Source organism: Coregonus clupeaformis, chromosome 15 (assembly GCF_020615455.1).
Source record: "Coregonus clupeaformis isolate EN_2021a chromosome 15, ASM2061545v1, whole genome shotgun sequence".
Taxonomy (NCBI): domain Eukaryota; kingdom Metazoa; phylum Chordata; class Actinopteri; order Salmoniformes; family Salmonidae; genus Coregonus; species Coregonus clupeaformis.
In genome coordinates, this window is record NC_059206.1 from 54,553,773 (window position 1) to 54,567,859 (window position 14,087).

The 14,087-nt window shown below is 41.1% G+C and overlaps 1 protein-coding gene across 1 annotated transcript; it reads left to right on the forward strand.

Annotated features, from left to right (window-relative positions):
- The first annotated feature begins 653 nt into the window (after positions 1-653).
- On the forward strand, positions 654-3,369 carry LOC121583394 (ribosome biogenesis protein BRX1 homolog). The gene is made up of 9 exons (XM_041899572.2): positions 654-805; positions 1,016-1,127; positions 1,238-1,352; positions 1,468-1,517; positions 1,671-1,744; positions 1,877-1,927; positions 2,042-2,143; positions 2,347-2,475; positions 2,761-3,369. Exons 1-9 carry the CDS (start codon positions 662-664, stop codon positions 3,001-3,003), a joined length of 1,020 nt encoding a protein of 339 aa, XP_041755506.1. The 5' UTR covers positions 654-661; the 3' UTR covers positions 3,004-3,369.
- Positions 3,370-14,087: the final 10,718 nt, after the last annotated feature.

A 14,087-nucleotide genomic window follows, 5' to 3' on the forward strand; every position in this document is an offset into this window, starting at 1 on the left:
CCTCACTCTCGTCACGTTCACTTTCCTTCTCTAGCTCTTCCAAAAGTTATGTGCGATCTTCCATTTAATATTCCCTCAAAACATCTTCCACTTTTCTCATTTTTTCCTTATCCTCCATCTTCTCCTTCACCAGATCTTCTAGAAGGCGTGTGCAATCCCCCCTCCATATTTATTCATAATATGTTCCGCTTTCTTCTTTTTTTCCATGTACGCCATCTTCTTTCGTGACTGACCCACCTCTCACGTTCCATGCAGCAATGGTCGAGCCAAGTCTTCAGCCTGAGAATCTGGTTCTAAACACTCCAAAAAGAGGTGAAACCACTCCCCCTCCAATACAGCCAATATTACCAAAACAAGTTACCAAAACAAGTTACAAATTACCCTGTCCCTTAATCCTGGTTGATGTGTCAACAATCATCTGCAACATTATGGGGTATTGTGTGTAGGCCAGTGACACAAAATCTCAATTAATCAATTTTAAATTCAGGCTGTAACACAACAACATTTGGAAAAAGTCAAGGGGTGTGAATTATTTCTGAAGGCCCCTAATGCTCTCTCAATACAACTCCGCTACACTAGATGGCGCCTGTTTTCCATTTTGCTTTTCTCCCACGTTTTTCCTAGTTCACTGTCGTGCGCCTGCGCGTCACAAATCTAAAAAATGTCGGTGCTTAAGAGAAAACGTGGAGGACAGGGGCCAGGTGTGAAAGCAAAGAAAGTTAAATTTGTACAAAATGGAATTAAACCTCAAATTACAGAGACTGAACAAAACAATGAAATCAGCGTCCCAGCACCCGTGTCAATGGTAAGTGCATGTCAAACATGAAATAGCTAGCAAAACACTGCAAGCCTGGCTACGCTAACTGGTAGCTAGCTAACTGCCGTCTAGAAAAAGTTGCTGATTTGTCTAGCTAGTTATGTTGTAATATAAACAGCGACCCAACAACATGTACTGTAGTGGACAGTAGTTATCAGCTATGAAACAATGTTTTGATTAAATTGATTTGTCTTCCAGGGCAAGTGGAGAAACAAAGAACGAGTTCTTGTGTTCTCTTCGAGAGGCATCAACTTCAGAACACGACACTTGATGCAGGACCTGAGGACGATGATGCCACACACTAAAGCAGGTTTGTTACCATTTACATATTTGTGTTTTCTTATTTGAGTGGTTTGGTGATATTGTTCAATTCATGTAGTTATTAGCTATAACCCTGGAAAAACGATTTTACTCTTGCAGACACAAAAATGGACAGAAAGGACAAACTCTTTGTCATAAACGAGGTGTGTGAAATCAAGAACTGCAACAAATGCATATTCTTTGAAGCAAAGAAGAAGCAGGACCTCTACATGTGGTGAGCATTAGGTTTACATCAGTAAAGGTGTCACTAACATTTTAAACCATCTCTTTGTAAAGTGACATGTCTCTTAAAACCTTACGATTTGAATTGAGTCTGTATTTTCTTTTAGGGTTGCAAATGTTCCCCATGGACCATCTGCAAAGTTCTTGGTTCAGAATGGTGGGTGTCATCACCTTGACATGACAATATTTATTATTGGTATTTGTCTCATCAACCAACTGTGACACCACAGCTAGTGGCAGAAAAATAATGAAATGCTACTATGAAGCTCTTAATCGAAGCAATCATTTTTTACCCCTTTGTTTTATGTAGTCCACACACTCGCCGAACTCAAAATGACAGGGAACTGCCTGAAAGGATCCAGACCGCTGCTGTCATTTGATCCTGTGAGTACTGAAGATTCAGTCATGGGCAAAATGTTCTAGTGTTACAAACCACTTGAAACTTACTTCATATGGGCCTCACATCACGATTTCATGAATTTAGTTTTATGTTCATGCTTCTTTTCTTTCCAACAGCAATTTGACAAGGAGCCCCATTATGCACTGCTGAAGGAGCTCTTTATCCAGGTTAGCTTCGTTATCATTACTGCGTAATTATTTGTTCAAAGGGGAAATTATTTGTTTTGCTTCTCGTGTGATGTGATCAGTTCAGAAGTGACACTTCCGTTGTTGTTTTTGTAGACATTTTCAACTCCTCAATACCACCCCAGAAGCCAACCCTTTGTGGAACACGTCTTCACGTTCACTGTAACAGACAACAGGATATGGTTCAGAAACTATCAGGTGAGTTTCACTTGCTTGTTCCCTCCATCTTGATCATATGTGGCCAACATGAGTGACTCCATTGGGAAGAGAATATTCAGATAATTTTTAAATGCACTTTTATAAAACACATAATCTGATTGTTTTAAAGGTAGCTACTGTTCTTGAATGGCTACATGCAAAGTTACTTATCATACATTTTGACTAATTTCTGTGTCCCACAGATCATTGAGGAAGATGCGTCAATGGTAGAAATTGGACCTCGCTTTGTCTTGAACCTCATCAAAATATTCCAGGGGAGCTTTGGTGGCCCCACACTCTTCGAGAACCCACACTTTGAGTCTCCAAACACGGTAATATTTTCAATTTACCCCCAGTGGAACTCGATAAGATTTGGATTGGTGAAACCAGGAGTTGAGTAGATCATTGCGGTCTGACATAATGAACCCATAGTCCAATTACAAAATAAGAAACTGATCATTTTGTGTTGATACATTTTGGCTGAGTTTACAAAGGCAACCCAATTCTGATTCCCCCCCAATGTCGCAATGTTATATATTATCATGGTGCATGTATAAAGCACTGGGGAGCAACGATATACTGTGTGCTGGTTTATAATTTGTGTCTCCTCCCCACAGCATCGACGTCTGATCCGCATGGCCACGGCCTCCAAGCTGAGAGAGAAACAGATGGTCAAGGAGCTCCAGAAACTGAAGAGGACGGAGAACAAGGAGGTGGTGACTAGGGACGTGACGGACGACGTGTTCGCCACGCCAGCCGAGGAGAGACCAGTCCACATAGAGCTAGAGGCCCCCGCAGCGAAAGTAGTGAAGAAGAACAAACACAAAGCTTTCAAACGACAGAGAAATCAGAAGCGTTAGACTAGACTGTTTGGTCTTCTGGAAGAACGCATCTGAGAAGTGATTACATAGGCGCTTTCTCATTTCTTCTTTCCTCAAATCCTCTTTTCCTTGTCCTCTCTTGTTGCTTATTTCTCAAAACGCATTGGAGTTCCAAGGGGAGAGACCTTAGCTCTTCGCCAATATGTTTTGAGAGGGAGGCGAGTAAAGACCATTTGGGAAAGAGCCTTACAATTTGTTTGTGGCCGTGAAGTGGGAGGATTGCCCAGAGTTTAATTGACCGTTTACCCCAGCAACCTTCGAAGGACTGTCTCGGAATATGTCAATGTGGTTCAATTTTTTATAATGTTTCAGCTGCCAAAAAATAAAGCAGCTTTGTGATTTATATAACATGCGCCAGCTACCCTTTCCTCACGGTTAAGAAAAAACCCTAATTGGACCTTGGTATTAAATTAGTCTTGACTTAGTATTGTTTACAACTTCAGCAATGAACAAGCAAGATTGTTGTACCGGCGACAGCAAAATGGGATTTAAAATGTTGAGAATTATCTGGACAAGTTGATGGCACCTAATTGATATTCACAATTAACAGAATTTAAGCGACAGCATTTCTTTGCTTAGTTCTATTCGGAATCGTTGGGACGTCCATACCCTAAACCGTGGGCTTTTTATATTTTGAGCCTTAACCGGGTAATGTCAGAGTTGGGACGTCCCAAGGAACCCGGATTGCAAGTACATATAAATCCAGAATAAATTACGTCATATTAGAGCGTGTAGGCATCGGCAGCAATTTTAACCTATAATTGTGCGGTGGTTATAACACGAGTCCACGATGTGCGGTGGTGTTCAAGCTGAGGACAATCTATTAATTTTATTAAATCTGCCCATATTAATTCTTAAAATTAGGTTACGGTTGTAATCAGATTTTCTGGTTTTGAGGACTTGTGGAGAACTGTTAGCTTAGCCTTTTAGCTAGCCAGCTAACTTAGCTAACAACATTAGCAACAGGGCAAGTAGTCTGGATTTCAGCTAGCAGAACCAGCTTGAACTCAGAATTACGAGGTGTGTGTCAAAAGGGACGCAACTGATTTTAAGGCCTATCGGAAACTAGCCTTGAGATGGCATCCAGGTACAGTAGACGTTAATAAAAAGTTATACAGCCGCATCATTGAGAGCATCTTGACTGGCTGCGTTACAGCTTGGTATGGCCTCAAGGCAGTACAGTACACAAGGCAGTACAGAGGGTAGTGCGTGCGGCCCAGTACATCACTGGGGCAGAGCTCCCTGCCATTCAGGACCTCTATAACAAGCGGCGTCAGAGGAAGGCCCCGAAAAATGGTCAAAGACTCAAGCCACCCAATCTTCGACTGCGCACTACTACCGCATGGCAAGAGGTACCGATGCACTAATTCTGGAACCAACAGGACCCCGAACAGCTTCTATCCCAAACCATAAGACTGCTAAATAGTTAGTTCAGGTAGCTCTTTGGTTAACTTTTTAACTATCTGCATTTACAGTTTTTGCACTTATCACATATGCTGCTGCTACTGCCACTTTATTCAGTTATATGTACCCCTGCACATCGACTCAGTACTGGTACCCCATGTATATAGCCAAGTCATCGTTACTCATTGTGTATATGTTACTTTTATTTTACTTTTCTATTATCTCTATTTTCCTTCTCTGCATTGTTACGAAGCATGTGACTAATTCAATTTGATTTGAAGTCTCAGGGTATTTTACGTGTTTTGAAATTATCAACTTTACCCTGTATATCTAAAAATGACCATATACACTGCTTATACAAAACATGAAGAACACCTGCTCTTTCCATAAGGCTGACCAGGTGAAAGCCATGATCCCTTATTGATATCACTTGTTAAATCCACTTCAATCAGTGTAGATGAAGGATTAAAGAAGGATTTTTAAGCCTTGAGACATTGCATTTTAGTCATTTAGCAGATGCTCTTATCCAGAGCAACTTACAGTTAGTGCATACATTTTCATACTGGCCCCCGTCGGGAATCAAACCCACAACCCTGGCGTTGCAAACGCTATGCTCTACCAACTGAGCTACACGGCACATGGATTGTGTATGTGTGCCATTCAGAGGGTGAATGGGCAAGACAAAGTATTTAAGTGCATTTGAATGGTAGTAGGTGCCAGGTGCACCGGTTTGTGTCAACAACTACAATTTCAATGAAGGGAATCGAAGTGGGCGGGGGATATGGAGTGAGACACCTGCCAAAAGGTTGAACGTACTTATCGTTAGGATTGTAAGAAAAGCCATGCGTGAAAAGTAAATGTAAAATCTAATCTGTTAACATACAAACACCATGTCACGATTATGGACTAACATTTTGGGCTTGAACAAATCTTGTGTTGCAATTCTGACGTACAATAATACCTTTCAGAGTTTTGGCAGTTTAATCTCAACAACCCCAAAAAAACGTACACCGAACGGCCTGTGAGGAGTGCTACGCGAGTAAGTTAGGGAAACCGGAAAGAGGTATTCTCTTTTACTCCTCAGTTGAGTTTACTTCACATTTAGGTAGCTAATGCAATGGATTTGTTTGCCAGCGCAAATCTAGATAGCACTAGCTGTATAATGCATACAACAGTGAAGTTTCAGTCCACTAGGTGTATCTCTACAGCATGGGCATATCTCTGGGTGACGTGGACATCCCCATACACGCACCGTATCAAAATATGACTAATTCAATATTGCACCATCCCATTCTCTGGGCTCTGTCTGCAATCATAACCAGTAGTATCTACCAGGAATAATAAAACATAGAATAATAATAGATGTTTGGTGTATCTGGTCCTGTGTAGCTCAGTTGGTAGAGCGTTTGCAACGCCAGGGTTGTGGGTTTGATTCCCACGGGGGGCCAGTATGAAAATGTATGCACTCACTAACTGTAAGTCGCTCTGGATAAGAGCATCTTCTAAATGACGTAAATGTAAATGTAATGTATCTATGAATTATGTATGACCACTGGAATATTTTGATATTTATTTAATCACTCAAAATCTTGACAAATCATATTCTGTAGGAGGGGTTAATATGAATTTAAAATAATTTGACATGATTTATATGAATCGGTTCATGAACCTATGCATTTTGAAATGAACAAGGGAGAGGTTAAACATAGGCTAAGTCTGGCATAAACTTATTCCCACACTTTACAATAACTCTGTTGCAGTGATCTTAGGAAGTCTCCGTATAGGCTATTCCCTCCATCACGACACTGCTGCCCAGTTGAAGAGCTTGTGATTTCCATGCGGCACCACAACACCATGCGCCTTTGGAAAAGCACCCCTCAGCCTCAGAAGATGTACTACAGGAGACATGCAGCCATAGAGTAATTATACCCTATTGTAGGCTATTTGCCTACTAGCCAAATAAAGTGCAGAGCATGCATAATGTGTGCAACTTGTCATTCCAACATATTTGAACATTTAATTAATCCTTCATTCCGTTCAGTCAGTCAGTATGCCATCCATTGTCATTTGTCTGAGTTGCAATAGGAACTAAATCAAAGAGAATAGAACAGTCATCCATTTGTTTATTGAAATCAATGTGTGTATTCAAAATTCTCCAAAGTTCTTTAGCCTATCAATTTAATAATCCAATGTTTAATTTAGGCCTATCCAAATAAAAAATAGGCCTTCAACTTGTAGGCATTGCAATTTAGGCTATCATTTTGGGTACTGGTGTCTTGTGGAATCATTTTAGAACTCTATTTGTGTTTTATAACTGTTTTTATTATACGGATCTCCTTAAAAAGAGACCCTAGCTCACAGGTCTATAAATATAGCCTCTAAATAAAAAAAATTACAAAATAGTTGAAGCACGTGCAGTGGCTGATAGGGAAAACAGATCTGGCAATAAGAATAGGCTATAGATAGTCTTAACCATTTGGGACCCATTGGCTATTTAGCTCAAGACAGGTTATAGCCAAGACTTAATCAATATTTTGTTTTGTCTCATTTATTGATATGGATATAGCCTCTGCGTGATGGGGTTGTGCAACGCAAATGGCTATAACAAGCCTACATACAGAGTAGATTTTACTAATACAACAGTCAAAATGTCTAATATAAGGCCTACTGTCCGTGCTCCCAAATACTGGAAAAAGTGTGATTCATTAGGTTACATGATCACCACAGTAGCCCTATAAAAATAAATTATGTAATTATATGGCCATTAAATAACACAACAGCATGGCATATTTAGATAGCGGAATAGTCCTAGCCCAAATCATATACTTTCTATTTTGCAGCTTGGGCGGTTATACTAGACAAGGCTATTCTGTGTCTTTATCATGCTCACACAAGTCATTTGCTGAAGGCCCAAGCCTATACTACGCCCTCTACTGTTATAATATCGTTATTGAATGCAGTTCCAAAACAAGCTCTAGACTTTTGGAAATGAAACCGGAAGCTGCAAAGCAACTCTATCTTCTGGGATAGAGTTGCTTGATTGACTAGCTAACTTCGACTAGCTACATTCGGTTCATGCCCTTTGCAGATGCCACATTACTGCCAAAAAAATGTACGTATAAAAAAAGATCTGTAACGGAGTAAATGGAGACGTAAAGTAAGAATTGAACATGTAAATGTTCATTCATAGTTGTAACATAGGGTTTGTACGTTTACAGATCTAGTTTAACATTTATGTTTCATATTTCACACATGGCTTTTCTTATGATCCTCACAATTTATGAATGGATTTTCTTATGATCCTAACGATTCCTATGTTCAACCTTTTGGCAGCGATCTCGCTCCATAGGGGGACCGTTGGACAACACGAGCATGGGTGAGGGAGCGTGAATAGGGCGGGACCAAAATTGGGGAAAGCTGAACTTTATGCAAATACTCTGCGACATCGCGTAGTTATTAACCAATCGAATCTCCTAGCACTACCTAGCCTGCTTGCTAGTTGCTAGCATCAACATGAGGGCGACACAAGCTTGGCTATCTGAATTTCCGTGTTAAAAGGGCGTTAAAAGGATCTTGGCAGTAAGCCCCGGTCAGTATAGCCAGATGAGTCGTGTCTCCGGCAGTAGTTTAGCAAGCAAGTTTATTTATATAGCACAATTCATACATCGAAGCAACTCAATGTGCTTTACAAAGATGTTTATCAAAAATAATGAAAACATCATAATAATAAAAATACAATAAAATAAAAAACATATAAAGATACAAAATTAAAAATGGGATAAAAACATAGGAAGCTATAAGGCTAAACAGTGTGTGGTTAAGTATAAGTGCTCAGTCGTAGGCACGTGAAAAGAGAAGTGTTTTTAACCTGGATTTCAAAATGGATACGTTTGGGGCACATCTAAGATCTTCTGGTAGTTTATTCCAGTTGTGTACAGCATAAGTGCTAAATGCAGCTTCTCCATGTTTAGTTTGGGCTCTGGGCTCTACTAGCTGACCTGTGTTCATGGATCTAAGAGCCCTGCTCGGTTTATATTCTTCAAACATATCAGACATGTACTCGGGTCCTACATTTAGTAGTTTAGGCTACTTTATTCCAGTAAAACACAATTTTCAACAGCGCATTTGATAACAATAATCTAGCAAATTAAATTGCTTGTCACTCAACTACTTAAGGCTAATATTGCGCAAGCTATTTTACAAACATTTAAATGTTGAAGCGCGTTGTTCAGCTAGCGAAGCAGCGCACAGTTTGACAAGGCTACTGATATTGCCTGGGGTTGTTCAGCATGTAAATTGAGTTGTTGATCACAAGCTATGTTTCCATTCAATTTTGCGACAGATTTTCAATGCGAATATTCTACTGTTGCGTTAAATAGCAAATGTGCCTACTCTGGTCTTGGCACATGCACTCTAGCCAACAGCTCGCAGATACTGTGCGGGTAGGCTAATGTACATGATGACATTATTATGGATAAGAGCAAGAATCTTTTTATTTGTCAAATGGCAGTCAAGCGTCGATCATCATGTCACCAGAATAAGACCCTCTGTATTTATTGGAAAGGCACATCAAGATCACTGTGCACTTTCACCACCCTGTGAAGTTCATAATTTATTAATTTGTAGCCTAATAAACTGTGACTCTTAATGGGGAGACCACACACCATATCATCACCTGACTTAGATATGATGGTTAACATATCAATATTTGCGCATAAAGGCGTTTCCACCACCATTTCTCGCATTATACATTTAACAGACACAAAAAGATTCTACCATGTCGAACGAACAAATAATCTGTCGGCATTTATAAAATTGTACCGAAACTTCCTGTTTCCATCACAGCTGTCATTATTGTTATTTTTTATACAGTATGACTATGCGCATAAAAGCTGGATGGAAACGTGGTTACAGTCTGTCAACACAGTTACATGCTTAGTTTGACACTGAAGGAGAGGACACATCACTTGTCACAAAAGACTAGAGTTATAAAATGAGCACGGGCGGTTCTGACCAACGCATGCTACATTTGGATTATTGCATCTCTAATATGCAGTATAAGCAAATTCAGTGGAGATTGGAGAGTGAGTCATTTTATAGTGTTGTCTCTCTTTTGCAGAATATGTTCCAATCAGAAAGTATTCACACCCCTAGACTTTTTCCACATTTTGTTGTGTTACAGCCTGAATTTAAAATTGATAAAATTGAGATTTTTTTGTCACTAGCCTACACTCAATACCTCATAATGTCAAAGCGGAATTGGGTTTTTCGAAATGTATTGAGTAAATAATTATTCAACCCCTTTGTTATGGCAAGCTTAAATAACTAAAGGAGAAAGTATTGGCTTAACAAGTCACATAATATGTTGCATGGACTCACTCTGTGTGCAATAATAGTGTTTAACATGATCTTTGAATGACTACCTCATCTCTGTACCCCAAACATACAATGATCTGTAAAGGCCCTTATTCGAGCAGTGAATTTCAAACAAAGATTCAACCATAAAGACCAGGGAGGATTTCCAATGCTTCGCGAAGAAGGGCACCAATTGGTAGATGGGTAAAAATGAAAAAAAGCAAACAATGTATATCCCTTTGAGCATGGTGAAGTTATTAATTACACTTTGGATGGTGTATCAATACACCCAGTCACTACAAAGATACAGGTGTCCTTCCTAACTCAGTTGCCCAATGGTGACTTTAAAACAGTTACGAGTTTAATGGCTGTGATAGGAGAAAACTGAGGATGGATCAACGACATTGTAGTTAATCCACAATGCTAACCTAAATTACAGAGTTAATAGGAAGCCTGTACAGAATAAAAATATTCCAAAACATGCATCCTGTTTGCAATAAAGCACTAAAGTAAAACTGCAAAAAAGGTGCCAAAGAAATGAACTTTATGTCCTGAATACAAAGCGTTATGATTGTGGCAAATACAACACATCACTGAGTACCATTCTTCATATTTTCAAGCATGGTGGTTGCTGCATCATGTTATGGGTGTGCTTGTCATCGGAAAGGACTCGGGAGTTGTTTTAGGATAAATATAAACGGAATAGAGCTAAGCACATGCAAAATCCTAGAGGAAAACCTGGTTCAGTCTGCTTTGCAACATACAGTGAGGGAAAAAAGTATTTGATCCCCTGCTGATTTCGTACGTTTGCCCACTGACAAAGACATGATCAGTCTATAATTTTAATGGTAGGTTTATTTGAACAGTGAGAGACAGAATCACAACAAAGAAATCCAGAAAAACGCATGTCAAAAATGTTATAAATTTATTTGCATTTTAATGAGGGAAATAAGTATTTGACCCCTCTGCAAAACATGACTTAGTACTTGGTGGCAAAACCCTTGTTGGCAATCACAGAGGTCAGACATTTCTTGTAGTTGGCCACCAGGTTTGCACACATCTCAGGAGGGATTTTGTCCCACTCCTCTTTGCAGATCTTCTCCAAGTCATTAAGGTATCGAGGCTGACGTTTGGCAACTCGAACCTTCAGCTCCCTCCACAGATTTTCTATGGGATTAAGGTCTGGAGGCTGGCTAGGCCACTCCAGGACCTTAATATGCTTCTTCTTGAGCCACTCCTTTGTTGCCTTGGCCGTGTGTTTTGGGTCATTGTCATGCTGGAATACCCATCCACGACCCATTTTCAATGCCCTGGCTGAGGGAAGGAGGTTCTCACCCAAGATTTGACGGTACATGGCCCGTCCATCGTCCCTTTGATGCAGTGAAGTTGTCCTGTCCCCTTAGCAGAAAAACACCCCCAAAGCATAATGTTTCCACCTCCATGTTTGACGGTGGGGATGGTGTTCTTGGGGTCATAAGCTGCATTCCTCCTCCTCCAAACGCGGCGAGTTGAGTTGATGCCAAAGAGCTCGATTTTGGTCTTATCTGACCACAACACTTTCACCCAGTTCTCCTCTGAATCATTCAGATGTTCATTGGCAAACTTCAGACGGGCCTGTATATGTGCTTTCTTGAGCAGGGGGACCTTGCGGGCACTGCAGGATTTCAGTCCTTCACGGCGTAGTGTGTTACCAATTGTTTTCTTGGTGACTATGGTCCCAGCTGCCTTGAGATCATTGACAAGATCCTCCCGTGTAGTTCTAGGCTGATTCCTCACCGTTCTCATGATCATTGCAACTCCACGAGGTGAGATCTTGCATGGAGCCCCAGGCCAAGGGAGATTGACAGTTATTTTGTGTTTCTTCCATTTGCGAATAATCGCACCAACTGTTGTCACCTTCTCACCAAGCTGCTTGGCGATGGTCTTGTAGCCCATTCCAGCCTTGTGTAGGTCTACAATCTTGTCCCTGACATCCTTGGAGAGCTCTTTGGTCTTGGCCATGGTGGAGAGTTTGGAATCTGATTGTTTGATTGCTTCTGTGGACAGGTGTCTTTTATACAGGTAACAAACTGAGATTTGGAGCACTCCCTTTAAGAGTGTGCTCCTAATCTCAGCTCGTTACCTGTATAAAAGACACCTGGGAGCCAGAAATCTTTCTGATTGAGAGGGGATCAAATACTTTTTTCCCTCACTGTACAGTGGGAGACAAATTCACCTTTCAGCAGGACAATAACCTAAAACACAAGGCCAAATATACACTTGAGTTGCTTACCAAGACGACATTGAATGTTCCTGAGTGACATAGTTACAGTTTTGACTTAAATCTACTTGAAAATCTATGGCAAGACCTGAAAATGGCTTTCTAGCAATGATCAACAACCAACTTGACAGAGGTTGAATATTTAAAAAATAATAATAATGTGCAAATATTGTACAATCCAGGTGTGCAAAGCTCTTAGAGACTTACCCAGAAAGACTCGGCTGGAATCGCTGCCAAAGGTGATTCTAACATGCATTGATTCAGGGGTGTGAATGTTTATGTAAATGAGATATTTCTGTATTTCATTTTCCATACATTTGCAAACATTAACAAAAACATGTTTTCACTTTGTCAGTATGCGGTATTGTGTGGAGATGGGTAAAGATTTTTTTAAATATTTAATTCATTTTGATTTCAGGCTGTTACACAACAAAATGTGGAATAAGTCATTTCTGACTTACCATTTCTGAAGGCACTGTATATTAAAAACAATATCTAAACAAATACACACACACACACACACACCTAGAGTGTATTACACAGTATAAGCAAATCCAATAAAAGTCAATGGAGAGTGAGGTATGCTACAGCATTCTCCCTCTCACAAGCACACGTGTGTAGACACATACCACAGACATACACAAGCACACATGGGTGTGCATGGATGTCTCATGGTAGGTTGAGGTATGCAAAATGGGTAATCTTTGGGAAATATAAAAAATATGGAACTATCCAGACTCTGCCTAGAGCTGGCCATCCGACCAAACTGAGCAACCGGGCAAGAAGGCCAATGACCACTGACAGAACTACAGAGTTCCTTGGCTGAGATGGGAGAACCTGCCAGAAGAACATTGTCACATGCTTCGTAAACAACAGGTGTAGACTAACAGTGAAATGTTTACTTATGGGCCCTTTTCAACAATGCAGAAAAAAAGAGAAATGGTAGAAAAATAATAACAAAAGGAATAAATACACAATGAGTAACGATAACTTAGCTATATACACGGGGTACCAGTACTGAGTCGAGGTAATTGAGGTAGATATGTACATATACACTGCTCAAAAAAATAAAGGGAACACTTAAACAACACAATGTAACTCCAAGTCAATCACACTTCTGTGAAATCAAACTGTCCACTTAGGAAGCAACACTGATTGACAATACATTTCACATGCTGTTGTGCAAATGGAATAGACAACAGGTGGAAATTATAGGCAATTAGCAAGACACCCCCAATAAAGGACTGGTTTTGCAGGTGGTGACCACAGACCACTTCTCAGTTCCTATGCTTCCTGGCTGATGTTTTGGTCACTTTTGAATGCTGGCGGTGCTTTCACTCTAGTGGTAGCATGAGACGGAGTCTACAACCCACACAAGTGGCTCAGGTAGTGCAGCTCATCCAGGATGGCACATCAATGCGAGCTGTGGCAAGAAGGTTTGCTTTGTCTGTCAGCGTAGTGTCCAGAGCATGGAGGCGCTACCAGGAGACAGGCCAGTACATCAGGAGACGTGGAGGAGGCCGCAGGAGGGCAACAACCAGCAGCAGGACTGCTACCTCTGCCTTTGTGCAAGGGGGAGCAGGAGGAGCACTGCCAGAGCCCTGCAAAATGACCTCCAGCAGGCCACAAATGTGCATGTGTCTGCTCAAACGGTCAGAAACAGACTCAATGAGGGTGGTATGAGGGCCTGACGTCCACAGGTGGGGGTTGTGCTTACAGCCCAACACCGTGCAGGACGTTTGGCATTTGCCAGAGAACACCAAGATTGGCAAATTCGCCACTGGCGCCCTGTGCTCTTCACAGATGAAAGAAGGTTCACACTGAGCACGTGACAGACGTGACAGAGTCTGGAGACGCCGTGGAGAACGTTCTGCTGCCTGCAACATCCTCCAGCATGACCGGTTTGGCGGTGGGTCAGTCATGGTGTGGGGTGGCATTTCTTTGGGGGGCCGCACAGCCCTCCATGTGCTCGCCAGCGGTAGCCTGACTGCCATTAGGTACCGAGATGAGATCCTCAGACCCCTTGTGAGACCATATGCTGGTG

Bases quoted from the DNA above. Each gene is read 5' to 3' on its own strand.
- LOC121583394 (XM_041899572.2), top strand. From the start codon at position 662: ATGTCGGTGCTTAAGAGAAAACGTGGAGGACAGGGGCCAGGTGTGAAA. The intron at 1,128-1,237 runs GTTTGTTACCAT...TTACTCTTGCAG, and splicing joins GATGCCACACACTAAAGCAG to ACACAAAAATGGACAGAAAG. The intron at 1,518-1,670 runs GTGGGTGTCATC...TGTTTTATGTAG, and splicing joins AAAGTTCTTGGTTCAGAATG to TCCACACACTCGCCGAACTC.